This window comes from Alternaria alternata (genome assembly GCF_001642055.1).
Source record: "Alternaria alternata strain SRC1lrK2f unplaced genomic scaffold CC77scaffold_32, whole genome shotgun sequence".
Taxonomy (NCBI): Eukaryota; Fungi; Ascomycota; class Dothideomycetes; order Pleosporales; family Pleosporaceae; genus Alternaria; species Alternaria alternata.
Genome location: NW_017306221.1, coordinates 3856 through 26549, shown reverse-complemented (window position 1 = coordinate 26549; position 22694 = coordinate 3856). Strand labels below are relative to the sequence as shown.

Sequence of the window (22694 nt, the reverse complement as noted above, 5' to 3'; positions counted from 1 at the left end):
CTAGAAAACCCCGTTGAGAGTACAATTACGCGTCAAAAGTTTTGCAACGCTAGCGCCAAATCTCTCCCCCACCATCACCACCACCACAACAACAACCCACTATAACTATGTCAACACCGCGTATTTTTGGACGTGAGATATCGCAAAATGTACGGCGTAAGCCAAATATAAGTCTTGCCGAGCGCAATATAGCCATCGGGATGTGGAAAGCTGGCTGTACGATGGTAGAGGTGGCGGACGCGTGCGGGCGCTCGAAATCCACCATATCGCGCCTTATCAAGAAGGCCACCACAACGGGCACAACAGAAGACAAACCACGCAGCGGACGTCCCCAAATACTGTCAAGGCACGCGCGTAAGTTAGTGTATCGAGCTGTCCAAAAAAATCTAAAGATAACCTACGCAGAGCTCCAAAAGGTCGCCCAAGTACACCCACCTAATGGGACCCCATCCGAGCCACCTAGCCGCTCCACGCTGTACAGAGTCCTCCGTAAGACTAGTTTGTTACACGTCCGCTGCAAAAAGCGTCCAAAGCTGACCCTTCAGCGCGCTCGTAAGCGCTTACGCTTCTGCAAGGAGTATCTCCATTTCGCGTAGCGTCAACGCACGCTCAAGTTCACTAACGAGTGCTCTATTCAGAAGGGTTCTAGCCACAATACTAAGTGGTGCTTTCGCTACAACGACGAGAAATAGAAGCCAAGGATGCTTACAGAGGTTACAACTGGTGGCAAACCTGCCCAGATGGTGTGGGCGGCAATATGGCTCGATGAACGTGGGTATCCTCGGCGGAGCGATCTCATTATAATGCAGCGAGATCCTGATGCTCCCCGTAGTGGTTACTCCGCCTAATCTTACATACAAGCGCTGCAACAAGGTCTTCTGCCTCACTAGAGGCCTTTACAACGCTTTATGCACGATAACGCGAGGATACACACGGCGCAGGTGGTTGCAAACTTCATGGCAAATCACGAGATCCAACCTATTGAATGGCCACCGTACTCACCAGATCTTAACCCAATTAAACACCTTTGGTGGCATCTCAAAAAGCTTCTCCATCTTCGATACCCGCAATACAACAACCTCTCAAGGGCTGAAGATAAGTAGGATAGATTCTGTAACGCGCTGAAATTGTGCTGGCGGAGTATCCCCGGCGCTCTAATCAAGTCCCTTATATTGTCTATGCCACGCCGCCTTAAAGCTTGTATCAAAGCCAAAGGGTGGCATACAAGGTACTAGCTATCGACAATAAAATCCTGCTTTAAAACATTAAAAAAGATGTTGGTTTAGGTGAGTTATCCACCCAAAACAGCATTGCCCAAAATGGTGGTTCGGCGCTTCGGCAGCTTGGCGTTGCAAAACTTTTGACCTAGTACTGTACTTAGGAGGATTTCATACTACTTTCGTATCTAGCACCTATTTAGTGTAAGCCTTAGGAAGTACCTTCGCAGACTGTCAGCTCCGCATCTGAGCAGTGAATAATAGTACATCAGCTGATATGTGATCTTGTCTTATAGTCACATAGATCTCGTGACATCTGCAGTTCAAAACCTGCGTCGCATTCGCGACACGGACGGATTTATTAGTGACTCCTGACTCGCAGACTTACTCTATGGTCTGGCCTCTAGTGAGACGTTCGGGACAATCTCTATTGAGATAAAGACACAGAATGCGGCGGTCATCGTCAGGAAACAAGAAGCTGGTACTGATGTTGTCTTTGAGGTGTTCGAGCTGTTGCCGCCAAACGAGACTGTGATACGAACAAAGGGTCGACTTAAGCGCTCCTTTCTGACTTTTGCCTATTGAATACCCTTCAAACAGTTCTAGGAGCGAGGTCTAATTGAAGCATGAGCACAAACGCTTGGAAGGATAAGCTGGGAAGAAGCTCCGGGCTTCCAGCCTCAGACAGACAAAGAGTAGCAAGACCACTATGAGACTCACGATACCACGCACCTAGGCTTGATTACTGATTTACTCGTACACTTCCTATCCGTCATCAGCTAGCCTACTGACTTGCAGGGTGTTTAAAAAAAACACTCACGAAGATGTCCTATGCAAACACAGCTCCCCACTATAGAGAAGATTAGCCTTGTGGCTCCTTGTCCGCACAACTATGCAGCTCTAGATCGCTCGCACGTCGTCTATGAGCGTATACAAGGCTGTCATAGTGAACCTGTTAGCGAGGCTTCTCTAAAGTGTAAAAGCACATTACAAGATAACAGGTATGTAAGGTTGATTTACGTGTTAATGTGCTTTTCGATCCTATGTTGCTATCAGTTGAGCGTGATTTATTTCTGTTTTAAAACCTGATGACACGAGCCTTGCTGTTAGCCGAGCAGTACTAAATTGCCCGAGTAGCCTGCTAACGTGTTGTGTGGGACTCAAGACATCGACCTAGTGCACATCACCTCCGCCAAATTGACCGGCCGCTTACAGAAGGTGAGGAAACTGATTCCCAGACCCTTCTTCGATCTCTACACTAAGTCAGCCCAAACGCTCGTACACTAGGCACGATTATCCATAGTCGCTAGGATCGACCGCGTAACGAACAGCGCAGGTAGATGTATAGATATAACAGTGCTCGCAGATCTCTAGCCCTACAACGAGCTTAACATCTATATCCCAGCAATAAATGACTTCGTTACAAAAATATCTAGTAGAACACGTCAAACTGGTGTATCAAATTTTCAATCGACTTCAAAATGCCTAGTATGTCCCAAGCATGAGCTGCTCACCAGCTTCAGCGGCTCGGGAGAATACACGCGCTTCTACTTGGCGACAGTGGAGAGATAGGTCGAAGACCACCTTTCCTCTTAGACTGAGCGACACATGTCCGATAACACGTCCTGCGAGAAGCTACGACAGCTTCTGCAAGAGTATTTCCACCAGGCAAGCTCTTCATACAGCACCGCAAGCGATATACTAGGGAGTCTATCTATCGCGTATCTCACTGTAATGGAGTTGTAAGTTGCATGTGACAAGTGCGCTTGTAGGATGTATCTATTACTGTACGACTTCAATCCAGAGGTGGAATTGTCCTCTTTCAATTCGCTTTCTTTGCCCTTCGAGAGTCAATTGGGGCGGCTGTTGGTCGCTAAGGCCTACCTGCAATGCCACCGAAGAGATGCGAGGGCTGATGCTCTATCTCTCTACTGCGACTTTGGGTTTCTATCTTCGTTCGCAGTTAGGTTTTCTGATGGATCTCTAGAATATTATAGGTTGCTCTCAGATATTAAGCAGCAGGCAACGGTAGCACGTTAAGAGAAGTGCTGCGAGTTGGCTCAGAAGAAACAACAGCATTACGACCTTGTAGCTGCGTCTGATAGGCGTGACTGCGACTACTAAGTGGTTTACAACGAGTACTACGGATTAAGCAGTACTGAGCATGCACCCTGGTGCAGGAAATGTAGCTTACGGACTCAAGCTGAGCAACTCGAAATTTATGTTTATGAATGGCCGCTTTATTTAGACTAAGCGATCGCAAAAGCAACAGTGTTTGAACTACAAATCCCAACGGCCTATAGTCACCAGCGCGACGCGACAATGCTCTTACGAGTGGAAATGCTAGGCTTCATTCATGCCAGAACTACAGACCCGAGAGCGAGATACGATCTCTACACGCAAGATGGGTTGAGTAGTTTTTGGACCTCCCCGTCCGATCGGCGTGTTTACCTTGAATCCGAGGTCAAGCCACTCACAGGGAGCCATTACAGCGTTAAAGAGGGTGTTGACTTCCTAAAAGAAAAGGAAGTCTGTGTTGAAAATGCACTTCAATACCAGTACTTCGACAGCTCGTACAACACCTTCATTACCATTCTGGATTCCAGTCAACAAGTATCCAAAAATTGCACATACCAACTTCCGTCTCGCTCGTCGCAATTTCAAGCTTACTTGAGGTCATCTACCATATTGAATGTCATAACCCCGAACCAGGTGATTGCACGCTTGTCCGATTGCCCCCCGCACTTCTCTTTGGTCGAATACAAGACCTTCAGGTGTCTTCCTATTGGGTACAGAATCCAGTATCAGAATCTTCTGGTGCAGCTTGCAATGCCAACTATTGACTTGAATAAGATCGAGACGCATTGCTTGCTTTTGCAGACCATGCACCGCGCAGGTCCGCCTACAAGCAACAACAAGCTAGAGCGTGTTGCCCACGAGATCCTCATGGATGAGACGTTCTTTCGAGCCCTTGTGGATAAGATCGAAACGGCTCTGAGGCGCATCAGCGAAAATTGGGAGACTTGGAGAGCTGTCGCCGCTCTAGTGCAGGTAATGTTGCGAATACTCAGCATCAATGCTTCGGATCAGATTGCCACAAGATGTACGCAGCTGCTTCAAGAGGCTCGTGTGATATCATTGGAATGGTTGACTCGCCTCAAGAAACGGCTCCCTACAGTAATAGACGATCTGCAGCGGAAAGAGCTCTCTTCCAGACTTACCGAAATAGGTTTCCTGTGTACGAATACATTCGACATCGACGGAAGATTCCTAAAAGACATCCTTTGTTCCCCTTCAAGAGTTTCGGTACTGCTTCAGGCTTCAATCGTGGTGCAAGAGAACAAAGATGCCACATCTTCGGAGCACGAGTATCTCCATCGCGCTATGCTGCAGTCGTGGAGATCACTGCTTCCTCGAGCTTTGTCAGTGCTTACCAGAGAGATATCTTCTGACATCGTACAAGAAGGTCTCAACCGAGCTGTGGCGGCATTGTAGGCAGTCTTTCGCCCTACAAATCACTGGAGCGTACTTGAGGATCCTCAACACCACTGGGTCCACGTCGAGTACGATGCACAAGCTGTACACCTCAGCCTCCTTACCGCTGAGTTGCTCGTGAACGGGCTGCCACTTTCTCGACTGCCAGTGCAATACTGTCAACATCAATTGTATGCTTCGCCCCTCGACAAGGTGCCTATAGAGGTGACATCTGCTGTAGAGCCAGGCATGGAGTTTTCTGCGATGCACCCCTTCCACCCCAAATGGTGTTACAACCTCAATTTCGGAATGGAAGGCTCGAATATGCTTATCCTAGCTGCTCGAGGTGGAACGAAATTTGATCTTGTCCCCTCTCGTGTATTCGAGAATCGACTTCCGACAATGTCCGTTGCTGACTACTTCCACTGGTATGACCACGATACCGGGAAAGTAGAAATTCGCCCCCGAGACGATTCCTGGGCTTCAGTCAGTGGGCTGTGGCGCCCGAAGAGATATGGACCTAGTTGGCGCCTCTAGAGGGTAGACACCTATCTGGTCAGTCCAGCAAGCAATACTGGCAGCACAATACCGAACATCCTGTCGCCTTTGGAGCTTCTGTTGCACATTCATATCTTGTCTACAAAGTCTTTTATTCTCTCCATAGAGCTTCCCCGGCGACGACTAGGCTTCCATCACAAGCAGGGCGATTCTAAGATCCCTTCGCATGAATATAAGGGAATGGTCATCGATACCGATCAGCGAATGGGAACGATGTCTGGACTGGCCAGCGTACTTGTTTTCAAGGCTGAACAGGGAATCGAGCATCGCTTGGCTCTCATAGCAGAGGGCGTTGTGGCATATTCAAGGACAACGACGGGGCATGTTTCTGTTTCGACTAGATTGGACGCGGTTTGTGCGACCCACGCGTATCAGGTAGACCAGCTTTTGGGACGGCTGATAGGCAACGGAAGTTTGCAAAGCAAGCTCCTCCTGTGCTACCTTCATGCACTTACTTCGCACTGCCTGCCAGACATCCTGACCGGCTATACTGGGACTGAGGCTGCACTACTAATCTTACAGTCAGGCGCAGTATCATCCTTCGACGTGCTGACAACGGCCAATATTGGCCTCCTGGAGTCCATCGCTCGACTGACACCAGGACGGATGTTCTATCCTTCTCATAAGGAGGTCATGCAAGAGGTCCATTGAGACAAAACATATCCTCGTTGTCCCGGCTTCTATACGGCGGTCGACAGACTGTTCTCCATATCAAAGAGAACGAAGCTGCTTCATTCTAGCGACATCTATGTAGATCCACCGAAGCTAGACTTTCTGAAGCTTCACCTGCTTGAGAGAGACACGATAAGAACATCGTCTGTCCGCGTCGATGGCTTTGGCGCAGAGTACCATACCCGTACTTTTAATCAGTGTTATGAAGTCATAGCTAGCGTTGCCGACCCGCAACGGGGACCGCGTGGTGCCGTTGCCGCTGAACTGATTTTTCGCAGGCAGGCTACTCTCCACTCTCCTGTCCACGCGCATAGCCTCGTGAAATCCCTTCGAACAATCCATCTGCATGACGCCACAGTCCAAGGTTACAACGCATTATTGGAGCCACCCACGCTTCGTTACAACGCTTCATGGCTCGTGGAGCCATCTTCCTTCCTCCCAGACATGTGGTGCAACCTGCACTCATGGCTTGCGACAACGCCTTGGCATTATAACAAGTTCGATCTGATGATTTGGTTGTCAACTGCAGCGTTCACGGAATCCGCAGACACGGATGTCATCCAAGCCCTGGCCGCATTCTATAATTGCTCTGATCTAGCGCCAGTCGAAATCCCTTCGGACGCCAGATTCGACTTAGCAGAAGGAGATTCTCCTGCTTTATCTACCATTAAGAATCTGGTACAGATACATCAACCTTACGAAGTTTGTCCTGAGTATGACTTACCGCAGCTGCCCGGCGAGCAGTATTGGCAATGGGACAGGAGAAGAAGAACACTTTTTGAGATGCATCAAAGCAACGCTGCCAAGACTGTCGCACGCGCACTCCACAACCAGTGGCCCTGTGAGGTACCAAGTACACCACGTACTCAGTTTGCGGAAACATACCTGAATACTGAGAGGGCTATGTCGGAGGTTGGGCGAATGTTCAAAATCTGGTACGATAACCGTTGCTTTTATCGATACCTTGAGAACATCTCATCGACTCTGGCACGACAAGATGTTGACCCTTTGAGGATTAGAGACAACCGCGTCGCTTATGTGCGCGAAAACTGTAGAGGGATACATAAATCCTCTTTCTGCAGTGTCAAAGACATCTTCGGCTTAGAGGCGCCGGCATTAGTTGCATTTTGTAAGTCTACCCCAGCACTGTACACTACAGACAACTCGGATACGCGTTTACTGGGTGCGCTTCATCAACTTCTTGACGTCGTCCTCTCCCACACGCTATACTAATATGATGTATAGCATCGAGCCCTACCGACTTGTGCTTGTCAATGTTGCCGACGCCGCTCCCAAAGTTGACAGAGCAGCGAGCCAAAGACAAAGGTATCGATCAAGCCAGGATGCGGCTCACGTCGCTTTTCCGAAAGCTCAGACCCGGTGCAAAGTCTCTACGTGAGAAGGATTACCTCTTGGACTTATACGCAAGTTGCGACTCGCTTGCACTCCACAGAAAACCACCCCCAATACGTGCGGACATGACACAAAGCGAGCTCTACAGGCTCGTGGAGAGATACGTGCACGATTGCCAGCAGTATCTTGATGATACGAGCTCCATCCTACAAAACCATATTCACACAGGCGATGGGATTGCGGTCAAAATAGGCCAATCACCCCGAGTCTCCCCCATATTCTGGCTTCGTCAGTTAAATAGAGATCGCTTCGATACCCTGACTGAGGCTTGGAAAGTAGTAGTCATCCAGTACGGTCTTTCTTTGACCCAGCTCCAGCGCGCCAGGAGACTTCTGGCAGTTTCTCTTCACCCATATGAGTTTGCCGAAGAGTTGTACAACCGTGGGCACCAGAATTGGAAACCCATGGAGTTTTTGAGACGTTGCTGCTTGAGGCCGAGAGTGGTCTACTAGTCCGCGAGGTGCAGGAAGAAATCGCAAAACGGATGCGATGCCCACCGAAGCAAGCAAACTCCGTCATGCAATTCAACATGGGAAAGGGAAAGTCCTCCGTCGTCATCCCGACCATCGCTGCCTATCTGGCTCAAGGCGACTTGTGAGTGATCCTGTCCGCATTATGTACCTTTCATCGTACTGGCTCCCGCCGATAAAGGCTCGTCAGAGTCATTGTTGCAAAGTCGCAGTCACGACAGATGTTTCAAATGCTGGTCGAATAGCTCGGCGGGCTGCTCAACAGGAGAATCTACCATATACCTTTCTCTAGAGCCCTTAAACTCAGTCCCTCCGAAGCTGATGCTATTGGCGAGATTTTACAAGAATGCAGGGCTAACCGTAGTATTCTGCTCGTCCAACCTGAACACATCTTGTCCTTCAAGCTTATGGGCATCGAGTGCCTCAGCGGGCAGTCTGACGTAGGAAGGTCACTTTTGCGAACTCAGCATTTCTTCGACAGACACTCCCGGGACATTTTCGATGAAAGTGATGGAAATTCCATCGTCAAGTTTGAATTGGTGTACACAATGGGTATGTGCCGCAAACGACTGTCACTGCTAAATTTCGCTGTCTCTACCTAGAAGGATTGATCAGTATCAGCCTGCTAAGTCGCGGCGTCACATGTTTACGTCGTCTTGAGTCCTCATACTGACCTATTTTCAGGTACCCAAGCGCCAATACAGCTCAATCCAGACAGATGGATCATAATCCACTCACTCCTGGGATTGGTCACCAGATACACCGCCGATGTCAAGACAATGTTTCCCTCTTCGATTGAATTCAACAAACACCAGGCGTCACATTATCCTCGCACGCGTATTCTCCGTGGTGATGCAGAAGAAAAGCTGCTGGACCTGATCACGGAACACATATGCATGGTCGGCATCTCAGGCCTTCTTTCCATAGCGCGGCAGCCTTCCGAGATGAGACAGACTATCCTACGCTACATCCGCCAGCGTAATCTCACCCCTACAGACGTTGACGCAGTTGAAAAAGGGACTTTCTCCACAGAAACCACCGAAGGCCTGCTGCTCCTCTTGCGGGGTCTCATTGCAGGCGGTGTGCTAAGCTTTGCGCTAAAGTCCAAGCGATGGAGGGTCAATTACGGTATCGCCCGCAGCCGCAAACCAAAAACTCAATTGGCTGTGCCATACCGCTCGAAAGACAGCCCGTCGCCCCGGTCCGAGTTCAGTCATCCGGATGTGGTCATCACGCTCACGTCACTTACCTATTACTATGGCGACCTAGATGATCAGGACCTCTTTGACACGTTTGCACATTTCGAGAAGTCGGATCAATCCGATGTTGAGTACGAAATATGAGTCCGCTCGGCAAGAGCTCTTCCCGAAGCCTTCCAGCACCTCACGGGCATCAACATGAAAGATCGTCATCAGTGCATCACGGAGATATTCCCATCGATTGTTTTCTGTCCCACATTGTTTTGCCCAAAGCGATGAAGGAGTTTCCATCCAAGCTCTCTGCATCCGGCTGGGACCTTGGTGCCGTCAAATCTCATCCCACGACCGGCTTCAGCGGCACGAACGACTCACGTCAAGTACTCCCGCTCAGGGTTCGTTATATTGATTCCGAAAAACAGAACCACACCAATGCCCTAGTGTTGGCTTACCTACTGCAGGATGAGAATTCTGTCAAACTGCTACCGTCGCAGACAGATGCTGAGCGTCTACTGGAGATCGTCGACGCAATGGAATTGCCGACTCGGGTGATTCTCGATGCTGGTGCGCAAATATTGGAGCTCAGTAACTTTCAAGTGGTTGAAACGTGGCTTCGCATAAGCAACTCAAACGATATCAAAGCAAAAGCAGTCATCTTCTTCAACGACCATGAAAAACTCTCGGTCCTCGATCACAATGGCTGCGTTGAGCGACTGCAAACATCGCCGTTTTCGAAGCATCTGCAAGAATGTCTTGTATATCTCGACCAGGCCCACACCTGGGGAACGGATTTGAAGATGCCGAAGCAATACCAGGCCGCTGTAACGTTAGGCGCAAACTTGACAAAGGATGCGCTAGTGCAAGCATGTATGCGGATGCAGAAGCTGAGCAAGGGCCAGTCAATCGTCTTCTGCATTCCGGAAGAGATACAGACAAAGATTCTGCAGTGCACCTCAAAGTCGTGCAGTACAGAGATAGAAGTTTCTGTTCTTTTGGTATGGGCAATCGCAGAGACGTGGGCAGACATGCGGCGGAATATACCTTTGTGGGCTGCTCAAGGTCACCGCTATGAGGACTACAAGGATTGCTTGAACGGAGCGGAAGCAACTGTAGAGCAAGCGAAATCTTTTCTCGAAACAGAAGCGCAAAGCCTCGAAGATCGCTATCGACCTCGTCCTGGTAATCTATCCGATGCAATGAAGGATCGGGACACCATCAATAGTAGCATTCGGGAGATCCTCAAGCGTTATCGAGACTTCGAGGCAGTGTCTCTAGACACAGCAACGCTTCAAGAAGAGCAAGAGAGAGAACTCTCAACAGAAATCGAGGAAGAGCGCGAAGTCCAGAGACCTGCACCTATGGAAGCTGAGAAGCACAAATTACACCCTGACCTTGTCAGGCTGGTGGACGCTGGCGTTTTTCCGGAAAGGTCAAGCGCATTCATATCCGCGTTTCAGACTCTGAAGTCAACGAGTGCTGCAAAACAATTTGATCTTGAACAATTCCCAGAAGACCTGCTCATGACAGCGGACTTCGAGCGCACTGCCAAGCACCCACAAGGAGTCATGTCAGACTCGTACGTCTCGGACTCGTATCTCAGGCCTTTGCAATGAATCCTCTCAGTCACGATGGGACATGAGCCCTCCGCTGACTGGTGCTTAATCATCCTTAGTCCCTTCGAAGCTGAACAACTCATCGCGAAAATTCGAACCTCGAAGCTAGTGACACTGCATCTTTACGCTCCGCGTCCTAATCGGAGCTATGGCCCACTCGATACGCTCGACCTGTATTGCGTCGGCCGTGAGTTCTCTGCAGGCATCTTGAGCCTTTGCCGAAGCCAGATCGTTCAGCTCAATCTCTTCGCCAGCCAACTCTACTTCCAGTCCTACGCAGAGTATGCCGAGCTGTGTAGATACCTGGGTCTAGCTTGGAAAACTCCTAGAGGGGGACAGAAGCTGCAGGTCGACGGATTTATTGTACCGCCTGCTGGTGTCTGGTGCTTGAACGCGAGTCCTGTACGGCTCTTGAAAGATTATATGAAGACGAGACGAGAAGGGGAGGACATGGAGAAGACGCATCTCGTTAAAGTGCTTGAGTGTGGCTTGCTGGAGAAGTGCGAAATCGATAGCGATTAGATTGGGCGCGCCACTTTGATACTTCCCCGATCCTTGTCACGCTTCATCACGCCGAGCATTAAGAACGAGATACTCGAGAAAATGTCTAGATTTAGAAACGCATGCAAAATTGAAACTAAAGATATTTGTCCAACTGAATTTCGCCTCGAAAGTAGTTCCTGGACTTCGTACTGACCTCTGCACGTCTTGTAACTTCGCACCAACGTTAGTGTAACCGTCCCCTCGATCTCATTCGTTGCTAAGAAAACTCTGTAAGGAATTGCGTGCAAAATGTATCCCCAACATCCGACAGCATACGCGATAGAACGCTATGAGAACATGAGTATCATGGTTGATACCATAGCCATACTTGAGAGAGATCTTCCATACATGTATCAAGGCCGATAGTCAACCACGAGCTGGAGGCGTCAATATGATCAGGTTGTGATAGCACAGGAATCAGATCTCGTCAAAATAATCATCAGTTCCTGATCGGTAGTAAATCTCGAATTTCCCCCTTTCGCAGATAGGGTGATCTACGCTTCTGACCAGTGAAGCAGGCGACTGGTTCTGTTAGACTCTCCAGCGGTGTACCCTGAGGCTACGGACGATCTTCCGGATTGGATATCATGGATGTAATGTACCAAGTCCGATCAAGAGACTACAATGTTACATTGTCTGGTAGGTACGCTGCACGGGGAAGCACACACTATGAAATCCTGACGTTTAGTTGCATGGTAGATATCAGTCCGTGTCATGATATCATATAAAGCTAGGCTCTTGCTCTGTATTTGCTTTTGTCGTCACAAGAAACGAAGGGGGGCTCAGTCTTCGGTAAAGCTGCTTCACTGACCTTTCTTCCTCCTCGAAAGATGAAAACTGTTAAGGCCATTAATCGTTGACACCCACTGAAAATATGCGTAGAAGCTCACGGGGTGTATGCTATCAGTTCCAGGAAAATGGTCACTGCAATTACGGTTCGGGTTGCAAGTTCTCTCACCCTGGCGGCTCACGACCGGTATCAAGCAGAGGGGTAGGTGGCCAGGATAGAACGATTTATTCCGACCTCTCTTTGCTAAATTGTTAAAGAGGCAACTACATCTTCTCCCGTACCATCAGCGCAGAGCAGAGCAGGATTTAGACGCAATCTCGGCTTTTTTCACCCAGTATCCAGACTTTCCCTATGATCTCAAGAGGAGCGTGGCGGAGGAGTTTTATCGCATGTGCGACTTCTTTGCTTGGGACAAGGACTGTGAGGAACGTAAACAAGCTCGTCGGATATTCAACGACGCCCTGGTCATACGATTTAATGGCTTGTACGGTACCGATGTCGCTGACATCGAGAACTGGCATAAGCTTTGTGTAGCCCTCTACATTGAGCCATTGCCTGACACTATTCCTCACTGCAAGAAGGTATGATTGTGGCAGCCATTCAAGAAAACCCTTTTCTAAGCATGAACAGAAGATAAAGACGATTCACGTCAATCTTGTAGATCTGGTGGACGTCTCGCGAGATGCAGTCGAGCTCTTTCCTTCTCTCGAAGAGTTGAGGGAGTATACTATTGGTAGCGGAAAGTTTTTCCCAAAGAGATCCGCCTATGCTGGTGGGGTTCTGAAATTCCTGCTACGCGAGATCTTGTGATCCTCGTACGGGTGAGACAGTACGCAAGGAATATCAAAGCACGTACACATAGTTTGCGATCGACCACAGTATGCTGGAAGTTTTGTAGAGTATCCATGTAGTTGCAGTACCATCCATTCGGCAAGTTGGCTGTCACCCAGACGTAAGCATCAAAAGCGCATCACCTAAAGTCTCAGCGCAATGCGTTACATTGAGCGCTCTATTACTAACAGCGGACTTCACCTGCACCACCTTTGTCTCTCCGCCTCGATGTCAATCTGACCGTTGCTGTCGTAGTGCGTCGGACTGATCACATCCACTACCTTCTGGACATCTGGATCTAGTGGATTGTTTCGCAAACGCTAGTGTCCGTGTATGAAGCTGCTCAGCGTGCGATAGAGGCCGTTTACAACCTTGTTGTACTTTTCGTCACAAACCAGCGTTCGGAGAGGCTGGTCGTCACGACTTGAATTTTGTCTGTACTGTTTCCATCGAGCTTATCAAAACAGCCTCCACCGATTACCAAAACCTTGCTGTCTAGAATCAAAAGCCGGCAGGTGCTCGAACAGCCACCGGCAAGCTACAAGAAGTTCAACATCTTGAGTTCCGCTCGATGCCGTGATCGGGTGGCCGATGTTGATGCAGCTTTCCTTAATCTGTTCTGGCATTGTTATGAGGCAACGTGCATTCATTATCTCGTTTCTTTCGAGTCGACTGCGAAGGTGTTGGAGCTCGTTCTCTCGTGGTTTTCATTGTCTTTGAAGCTCTGACGAGACGTTCACGTCACATTGCTGTGAACGGCTTAATGTTGCGACAGTCGATCGAAGCTCGTTGTATTGTAGTGCTAGATAATCAACGTGCTGTTTTGTGTCTTCTGCCAAGTTCAGGCTCATCAATCTCACTGAGACTACTCGTTCGTCGAGTTCTTTGACGTGTTTTTCCGTGCTGCGGGCTAGAACAGCAGTCTCATCAAGATGCGATGCAGTTTGCAACCATCTCTGTTGCAACACGAGGGAGCTGAGTTTATCCAGGAGTGTGTTTAGGTATCGCTCCGGATCTTTTAGGGATGTGAGAAGTCCCAGGGATTTGCAGAAAGTTTGTATCCCGGCGCAAAACTTCGTCCATGCTGGACATCGCTTGGCGCTCTTGTAGCAACTCCGATAGAAGGTTGCCCCGTACTTGTCAGGAATGCAAACCAGTCGGCAGACTTCGCGTTCAGTCAGTTCTGAGATGTATCGTCGGTCTTCATAGAACTAGATATCTGCCTCATCGAGATCGCTTCGGTATGTTGTGTTTCCGTCGAAGAAGCGCATACGGTATGTGTAACGAAGAAGCGTGAAGAACCACATCCGAGTCAGCTTAAATAGCTTTGTGATTGTCTGTGCTGGATCCTTCCAGAAAGAGACTGTAGCTTGCTGCAGATTGGAGTGAACATTGTCTTCTGGCACAGGCGCAGGGTACAGGACCTCGCGAAGCCAAGTATGCTTCTTCAAGAGCGTCTGTAACAAGTATTGTCTTCGAATGCGTGTAGCCATATATGGCATTTTGAGTCTAGCTAAGGTCTTTCATCCATGGGATGCGATATACCAGAAGTCCAACGATTTGTTCGGTTTATCTGGAATGACCTCCGATGGGATGTAATACAATAACTCAGAGACCTTAGCTAGGCCGAAACATACAACTGGAAAGTGGCCCATCATCGATAAGACGTGCTGTAGTCAGCGAGACTTCGGCAGCCAGCATCGATTGGGGCAGAATGTTTCGCCTCCAGATCGACGTCGCTGGTCAGTAGGGCCTCGAGAGCCCCAGCGACGAGAGGAGAACAGCACGTATACTTGTGGCGTGTAGGCTACTGATAGGCTTTGGTAGAATACCTTGTGTTTTCTAGCAAAGTATTTAACTGACTTGCAGCTATAGGCTAAAACACGAAGTAGGTATGCAGATCGACTTGCGTCCTGGAGCACGGTCTTTCAACGGGCGCTCGACATCTCGTAGAATGACTTGACAAGCAGAGAGAGCTGGCGGCCTGTGGTATTGAGTGCACGTTTTGAACGGAAATGCATGCCTTGAACCCACTGATTCCAGCGATTCGTTATTCGATCAACGTTACTCGCGCCATCTCGTCGCCGCAGGATCAAGCGTCTTGACGTCCGCCGCTTTGGGTGCAGTGATGCCGGGTGCGGGGTCGTGGGACCAATCGCCAGGTGTCACGAGGTGTATCGATAGATCAATCATGATCATAGACCGCAAGAATATTATGCGATCTGACGAGTAGGGAACATCACAACTTTCATAATGCTATGTTGGCCATCAGAATGCACAAGCAGAATTGGCTATGCTAACATTTCAACCACTTGAACAAGTCATCTTTAGAGTAGAGTAGACTTAAGAGCATGAGTCCGGAAAGCAAATTACTCTGGTTGGGATGGAAATTACTAACGCAAAACTTCACCCATAGCAACTTGGTGTCCTGTCACTTCCATAGCTCTCTATCGATACTGTCGCGTTTACCGTGGCTATGTTTTATCAAGTCCGAGTTTTCCTATCATTTGTATCGCCTCAAACATCGAAGGATCTCTGTAGCACGGTTGAGTGCAGGTATCATAGACAGAAGAATTTAGAGGAAATGTATGTGTTTTTGCTGAATGCATTGTCCTAGCTAGTTCTATATAAAAAGGTCACTGCAGTGCATAAGCAGTGAAGATTTTAAGGGTAGATGTAGCAGACTCTATACGCTTACAACCAGGAGACCTCTTTGTCTACTATATCACGCTTAACGTCCTCTACCCTCCTGTTGCGAACGAAGAAATGCGACGGCTGCTTGTATACCACCCACACAAGCCTCATCCTCGGTAATGCATCCTTGGGCTTCAGCAATCACGGTCCCTTCGACTCTGACGCTGCACACGAAGATTGCACGATCTTCGCCCGAAAATACCGGTTGAACATCAATCTCAAGCTTAGAAGAGCCAATCAGGCCTTGTAGTTCATCTCTCGGATGCACAACGTCCAAAGAGCCTTCCGCCATACGTGCAGCGTAGTATTTCAGACCGATGCGCTCGAACAACTTCTCGCATTCTGAAAGATCGCCCTGCGAATCATTGAATACCGCACCAAAGACGCTTTCCACCAGGTCGGAGTAAAACTTGTCAAGGCCTAAGCGAGCCAACAGTTTCCACGGATATGTCGCACCCTCGCTGAGGATCTTCTGTATCTCAGCACCACATTGTTCAAAAGTGTGGCCAGCGTTCTTGTGAGCCTGCACTACTTCTGGAGAGTGGTGACGCATGAACTGCCATAGTGGCACTTTCTCGCAGTATCGTACCTCGTGCGGGCGGTGATCTGGGCCCGTTTCGATGCGGACTAGATCTCTGTCCATGCTGAAATGAAGACAAAGATAACCGAGTATATTCTTGTTCCCAAGAGCTGCTTTGATGCGAGTCATCTGTCCTTGGGACAACTCAGGTAGGCAACGCGAGAGGAAAGTGGAGATGAGCACATCCAAGACTGCATCTCCCAGGAACTCAAGCCTCTGATAAGACTCTGTCTTAGCATCGATGCCACAGGAAGGATGCGTCAATGCTTCCAGCAGCAACAACTCATCTTGAAAGCGGTAGCCAATCAGGGTCTCAGCTTCGGGGTCTCTCGGACTGTTGGACTTCACCGATATTCGCTCTGGAAACTGAGGTACAACGGCGCTGATCTCAGGAAGGAAGACGTTGGTGCACGCTCTCGCCGCTTTGAAGCCTGAGTCAATGTATGCAGCTCCGATAAGAGCTTCAACGACATCGGCCAAGGCTTTGATTCCGAGTGTTCGCTCCTCCGCCTCTTGGTCTGCATCGGAGATGCGTGGAACTGACCATTTACGCCGCAGCGGGTCTGTCAAGATGAACGAGCCTAATCCCTTTGCTATAGCAGCTCTGGCGAGTCTGGCGTTCGATACAAGGCTGTCTTTCCGCTGAGAAAGGTACCCTTCCGGCCAGTTGCCGTGATCTGTGAATAGCTGGACAGAAGTTTGGAATTTTAGTAGCGCGTCTCCAAAGAACTCGAAGCGCTGATAGTTGGTTGCCCTCCCAGCAGACGGCGCAGAGATTGCTGTCACAATGTGCGATAGACTGCAAAACGAAACATTGAGCAGGATCGTTTCCTGCAGTTGGTGGGCTACGGTAGAGGCCTCAATGTGCCGCCAGAGAGATGGAACAAACAAGTTGAATATCGCGAATCTATGGTCCAGAAGATCGACTGTACATTCGCGAGCCCGAATTTGCACGGCTGCCGATGGTCTTCGTAGATCGACAGCCGGAGCAGCAGCAAAATGGTTCGTGAGCGCATTCGGCGCTTCGAAGTTCCGACGCTTGATGAGGGGGACGCACACTACTTCCAGATCGAGCTTTTGTTGCGGTTCGCTGGTCATGCAAAAGAAGACCAATGGTTTTCCGTTCAGCTTGGTAGATCGGACAAGTCCCTGGATATCCTCACTACTACTCGTTAGGGCGTCGAGCATGTCTACACGTCCTTCGTATGCCTTGAACCAATCCATCAACTGATTCTCTTCGATGTCTGGACCGAGGAGGAGCACAAAGTCTGTCTTGTGACTAACGCTCTGATCGGAACGTGTCGACTTATCTAGGAGCTGGGTGACAGCCCTTAGCTGTTCTAGCATGTCAATGCTTGCAACTGACTTCCGAGATTGGTTCCCGAAGCTGGCTTGGAAGATAGTCTCTGAATCCCAGTATAACAAGACATCTGGAATATAGGATAATCTTGTCGGAGTCGTGAGCCTCATTGACAGCTTCTCATGCGTTCGATTGCAACTGACTGTTATCGTGGTCTGATGCAAGTCGGGAGTCGCCCATGCCCGCGCCATCTGAGTAAACGGCTTTATCTGCTTGCTCCGCAATGCCTTTTTCAAGAGTTGCTCTGTGTTCGCATCATGGTCTTTCCACTCGTGTGTCAACGGGAGAAGGTGGCCATTCAAAAGTCCGGCTTCGAACAGAGCGACGTAACACTGGAAGGCCGCATCTCTCATCGCTGCTCGCTCGGTTCGCCATCCTCGTCGCCCACGAGTAGATCGAAGTGAAGATTTGACGCAATTGGGAAGTGTCACAGTGCAGGTAATCAGCCCGCTGTCCTTTTCCCTGAAAGAGAACACTGGGCGCGTTTCGGCATATCTCTGCCGAGGCATAACGTCGCAAAAGTGATGAAGATGTGACATGGCTTTCTCAGCTGTCAAGTAGGCTCTGTGGGTCTGGTCAGTCTTCTGATGGAGAATCTAAATGTGACATACCCTGTAGCTCCAACGCAAAGCGAGTCGTCCACTGACTCTTGTTCGTTCTCCAGTAACGCAATCCTTGTTCTCGCTCGATCATCGTCTTGGTACATCTTGGCTAAAGCGTTCTCGAGCTCTGGCCAGCTATCGAGCTTCGTCTGAATACTGTCTGTGGGGACCATAATGACGTACTGAGAGGCATACATCCTGGCGCGGCCGCGGCGCTGAATATATGACTTGAGGTTCGAAGGCGCATCGAAGCATACCACTAGATTGCATGCGGCCACATCGATCCCTTCTTCGAGCGCGTCCGTGGCGATGACGATGTTTTTCTTCCCAGTGCGGAATTCAAGCATAGTGTCTTTCTGTGCTTCCTTATCGAGCAGCTCACATAAGGCGAGTTTGCCGTGCGAACTGTTTGACAAGCCAACAAAAGTGGCACACTTGAACCTCGTCATTGTCCGCGGATGATTAGCCAGAATAGTGTAGAGTACACCGACTATAGCCCGCTGTTGGACGAAGATCAGTCCCGAGCATTGTTCCGGCTCCTGACGTTCTAAGAAGGCTATTAATCGTTCGACCTTGGGAGACAACTGACTCCGGAGGGACAGAACGTCAGGCGCTTGGGTGAGCTCTTCTCGATTGAATACATGCTGCAGTTGATATACCATTTTGTCTTCTTCTTTGATATAGAATGCTGACGCCTCCAAAAGTTCAGCTTTGTTTCTTATCCTTTCAGTTGTGCGAAGGATATAGTAGGCTGCTGCGGAAGGCCCGAGCTCTTTGTAGACATGTGTCGCCTTGTTGTAAAACTTCCTAATCTGATCAGAGAAGTCCGTGAACGATCCTTGCGAAGTCGATCTGCCAGCTCTAGTCGAACTCCGGTGCGGGACTGACGGAGCGCTTGATGTTCTTTGTTCAAGGGACAACCTCTCACTTAGTCTGCGAAGTTTCGAAAACACATGACCCGTGATAGACTCTTCCGAAGTTTTGCACGGGGGAAATTCAAGTCTCTGTACTTTTGGATGATGAACAAATTTGAGCAGGTCCTGTCGGTGTAGTCGTGGAGTGACGCATGTCGCGTCAAGATTGGCTTCGATGTTGCTTTGACATTGTAAGCATGACTTGAGACTGAAAATCGTCTGCGTGCTTACCTTAGTCCCTTCAGGTTCGATCTGAGGATTGGACTAGCAGAGAGACCCAGGATATGCGGTACAACGCCCGATCTTGCTTTAGTCGGATAGTAGAGATTTCTCATAATCCTGTTTCCAGCGTGCCCGCCGACACATGAATGAGCTGAGACTATCAGCCTGAACTTTTGTAGCAGAAGGTGCGATTACCTTCATCGAAGACGAGGAGTGCCAAGCGACGCATGGCTATGAAGCCGTGGCTCAACGCATCCTCTAGTACGGCGTGGGTTGAGACGACGATGCGAACACCTTCTAGCACGGAGTCCCAGGTACTTTGTTCACTCCAGCGGTCTACGTTGTCTGCGCCAGTCAAGAGCTTCGTTCTGACTGCTGGTAGATAGGAGCGCAAGTAAGCATGCTGCTGCGTGCATAAGGCTACAGTCGGAGCCATAAACCATACCAGCTGTTGAAAGTCAACTATTCAATCTTTGCGCATTGCTTGCATGTTTCGGTATGGGAACGTGCCTTTTCTGCTGGGCAGCAGTTTAGCTCCTCTCGGATACGAAGTACAGCTCTGTGTGGCGGAAATCAGCAAGCTTCTCACTTCCCACAAACTGGCTCACATAGCTGTTTTTCCACTGCCAGTATCCATCTGTATTCAGTCAGCACAAGTTTTGTCTCCCAACAAGCAGAAGCAGCACCACAACGATGACGTTCCCTTCCAAGCTACGCTTGAGCATCTCAGCCTGGTACGAGCGCACCCGTAATTCGTCGACTGAATCTTGTATCGTGTCGTCCATGGAGTATGCAGAAGTTTGTGTCAAAGATTGGGGAGAGTGTGCGACCTGATGTGATGCTAACAGTAAGCAGGCTGGAGGTGTGGTCGCGTCTGACGATGTGGGGCGCGCTTACCCGACCCCCTAGCTTGTTTCGGACTTGCAGTCTACGTATCAACGAGCAGTGGTGTCACGACATGCTGCAGTCTTGGCGATCATCACAAGATCTAGAGCGACTAGTGATAGATCACGACGCCGCATTTCTAACACATGTGAAGGCTCGAGTCGAGCTTGCTTGACTTAACGTGCTTAAACAGGCTGCTCACTGGGCTCACATTTGCGACCTAGACTGCCTTATTGATAAGCTCCAGGAACACTGATGAGCCTTTGGGATACTTCATGATGTCATCAACCGTTATCTTCCCTACATCAAAAAGTCTCCACTCGTGTACATCTCCAAGAGTCAGAGCTTGCACAGTGGGGAGAACGGCCCTACTGAGACCGCGGAGTAGATCACCCTGAGACCTGTCCAAGATATCAAGAAACTCAGCGTACTCGACGTTATTTGGAGTCATGATCCTGCGTCACAGTCACTGATAGTTCGAAATCAGCAGTGACCCTACTCACATCTTATCGGTGATACCGATGTCTGTACCGGCGACGCCCTGATCTAACATGAGACCTAGAATGCCTTTGCCGAATCTTGTCTCTAGCATACATAGGCGCTGTCCAAGCCTCCGTATGTCTGAGATCCACCGATACTTTGTTGTATACTCGTCCGTACTGGAATCGATAGCCGGAAATGTTTCTTCCATCATCCTCTCGGTCAAGTCGGCGACCGACCTGTTGAGCGGGTTTCCACGCTTGCCAGACCGTTGTGTCAGACTAGATGGGGTGACGGCTATTTCCCAGGTCGAGGTATCCGGGCCGCCACAGTCCTTGAACAATTGAAGGACGTGATATCTCCGAAGCAGCTGGGAACGAGACATGGTATGACCCAGACTAGCGATCACGCGGATTCTTTCCGCTCTCGAGACCATACACATGGCTTCTGAGGTCGTGCACCTCTCCTGGGTCTTGCATGATTCCAGGATGTCTTGCAATCCACCTATCAGGCAGGGACTGCCGATATGTATCAGAATCCTTGTCATTACTTCTGTCTTCCCTTTGCTCAGATTCTGGATTGCCCTTCGGATGGGAGGGGTAAGAAAAGTATCTCGCGGGGCTTGGTGCCCCCATACTTCACATTTTCGTTCTTCTTCTGCCAAATATGTTCCGAACAAATCAAGACTTGAAGGAGTATCATGTCTTCGAAGCTTTCTTCTATGCCCAGACTCGCCCTTATCGATGTCACCCCGTTTCCCCGTAGGTTTTCCAGATTGACCTGCAGCTCTAGTTGTGTCGCATCTCCTCGCTTCTTCTCTGTCTGCCACTGTGGGAGCTGCGGTTGACATGCTTCCATCGGGCGAACAATCTGCTGCGAATTCCACATTTGCCTCCTCGCCATCGAAACCATAGTGATCCTGGAAAGGAGGCCGTTGGCTACCATTCTGCGCTTGTCCCAAAATATCTTTTTCTGCCGCCGTTTTTCCAGAATCTGTGGTTCCGTCCAGCTGGGTCGAAGGACAGGTCGAGAAACCTCGGTCATTGCTCGCCTTAGTTGACAATAAATGACTGTTCATATCTACACCGAACAGAGATCGTGCAAGCGATTTCACATCGAGTGAATTCGGAAATTCATCTAGAGATAGCAGTGCAGGGTCCACTGATTGTCCAGCAAGAGTAAACATACTGAACGGTTCGTAACGTTAGCGCATCGTCGCCGAAAAGACTGGGCTGACTGACCCAAGGTGGCGCATCGTCTTCAGGACGACGCCAATGTCTTGACCGCAATCAAAGAAGATGACTGCTATCACTGCATTGACAGCTTTAGCAAGCACGCTTGCTGACTGTGCGCCTTCTTGCTCGTTGAATGTGATGTGGTCGCTGATACCCGTTCGTCTCGCAATGGACGCACGATGTTCGTTGCTGGTTACTTTCGTCTTGAAATCATTGGCATAAGCTCGACAGAAGTTAGCTTTCTTTCGTATCAAATATGCTCTATCCATTACCTCGTGTGACCCCTGCTTCGAAAGCTAAGTAGTTCAGTAAGAACTCACTAAGTGCAGTGCCAAGCTGAGCCAACTTTCGATTTCCATCCCAATCTTCCTCCACAGCTCCAGCTGCTCTTAGCGCTTTTTGTAAGTCATCATGTCTAGAACGGAATCTGTAGCCGACAATGTTCTCGATGACCTGAGCACTCGCAAACGAGGTCATTGCTTCCAGGCGCTAACAAGATTGTTTCTTGAGGGACAGATGGATGAAAAACATGAACGGTTAGATACATGCTATGCAGGAGACTGGAGTCAGCGGCAAGTGATATATTCCACAAATCCCGTGATACATGTCCGCGTCATCAAGCGTGCTGCGTACCTGTGCTTCTTCTCAGCGTTGATCGGTGTCCAACTGATATCAGCGCAGGAAAAGAAATCTCATCCGTTTGTGCCGGGTACTTGCAGCGTTCCGATGACGCTGTGTGATTGCCGATAGTGTGGGCGTGTCTGTTGTGCTAGGGCTTGCTTCCTCGCACCATTCCTAATGCAGTCTTTACCACAAGCACCCGTGGAAATGACCTCTTTCGGCTAGCGCACACGTTGGTGAGACTTGCCTGTCTGTGCCACGCCAGTCTTCTTTGCATTCCCGTAGCGCACGGCTCACGTTCTTCCAAACGCTGCAGCGAGACAT

The 22694-nt window shown here is 49.4% G+C and overlaps 6 protein-coding genes across 6 annotated transcripts in view; 4 read left to right on the top strand and 2 right to left on the bottom strand.

The window, feature by feature from the left end:
- The window catches only part of CC77DRAFT_564120 (hypothetical protein), a 721-nt gene extending 13 nt beyond the window's left edge, over positions 1 to 708 (top strand). The window contains exons 1-2 of the mRNA XM_018532213.1: positions 1 to 354; positions 406 to 708. The exon at positions 1 to 354 is cut by the window's left edge and continues 13 nt beyond it. Coding sequence (XP_018379793.1) covers positions 108 to 354; positions 406 to 596 — 438 coding nt within the window. The 5' untranslated portion in view covers positions 1 to 107 and the 3' untranslated portion in view covers positions 597 to 708. The remainder of the gene's footprint in view (positions 355 to 405) is intronic.
- Positions 709 to 905: 197 nt separating this feature from the next.
- Positions 906 to 1055, top strand: CC77DRAFT_902596 (hypothetical protein; the record flags this gene model as incomplete). Its single annotated transcript, XM_018533596.1, has 1 exon — positions 906 to 1055. A coding segment is annotated over one exon (150 nt), but the record flags the coding sequence as incomplete, so codon positions are not given.
- A 2484-nt stretch (positions 1056 to 3539) lies between these two features.
- On the top strand, positions 3540 to 11228 carry CC77DRAFT_1082533 (hypothetical protein; the record flags this gene model as incomplete). The annotated part of the gene is made up of 10 exons (XM_018529364.1): positions 3540 to 4708; positions 4742 to 5177; positions 5772 to 5891; positions 6030 to 7050; positions 7167 to 7562; positions 7727 to 7928; positions 8097 to 8356; positions 8489 to 9134; positions 9209 to 10576; positions 10673 to 11228. 10 exons carry the CDS (start codon positions 3540 to 3542, stop codon positions 11133 to 11135), a joined length of 6081 nt encoding a protein of 2026 aa, XP_018379791.1. The 3' UTR covers positions 11136 to 11228.
- A 696-nt stretch (positions 11229 to 11924) lies between these two features.
- On the top strand, positions 11925 to 12881 carry CC77DRAFT_1044685 (hypothetical protein). The gene is made up of 3 exons (XM_018527365.1): positions 11925 to 12147; positions 12204 to 12527; positions 12577 to 12881. Exons 1-3 carry the CDS (start codon positions 12031 to 12033, stop codon positions 12754 to 12756), a joined length of 621 nt encoding a protein of 206 aa, XP_018379790.1. The 5' UTR covers positions 11925 to 12030; the 3' UTR covers positions 12757 to 12881.
- Positions 12882 to 15369: 2488 nt separating this feature from the next.
- On the bottom strand, positions 15370 to 19936 carry CC77DRAFT_1025767 (dsRNA-specific nuclease dicer). Its single transcript, XM_018526136.1, has 6 exons — positions 19839 to 19936; positions 19660 to 19794; positions 19345 to 19597; positions 19159 to 19300; positions 18023 to 19108; positions 15370 to 17975 (listed from the first exon to the last, which is right to left on the bottom strand). Exons 3-6 carry the CDS (start codon positions 19583 to 19585, stop codon positions 15509 to 15511), a joined length of 3936 nt encoding a protein of 1311 aa, XP_018379789.1. The 5' UTR covers positions 19586 to 19597; positions 19660 to 19794; positions 19839 to 19936; the 3' UTR covers positions 15370 to 15508.
- A 318-nt stretch (positions 19937 to 20254) lies between these two features.
- CC77DRAFT_948831 (hypothetical protein) lies at positions 20255 to 22226 on the bottom strand (the record flags this gene model as incomplete). The annotated part of the gene is made up of 4 exons (XM_018535220.1): positions 20255 to 20489; positions 20538 to 21701; positions 21756 to 21972; positions 22022 to 22226. The coding sequence occupies 4 exons, from the start codon at positions 22224 to 22226 to the stop codon at positions 20255 to 20257; spliced, it is 1821 nt and encodes a 606-aa protein (XP_018379788.1).
- Between the last annotated feature and the right edge of the window lie 468 nt (positions 22227 to 22694).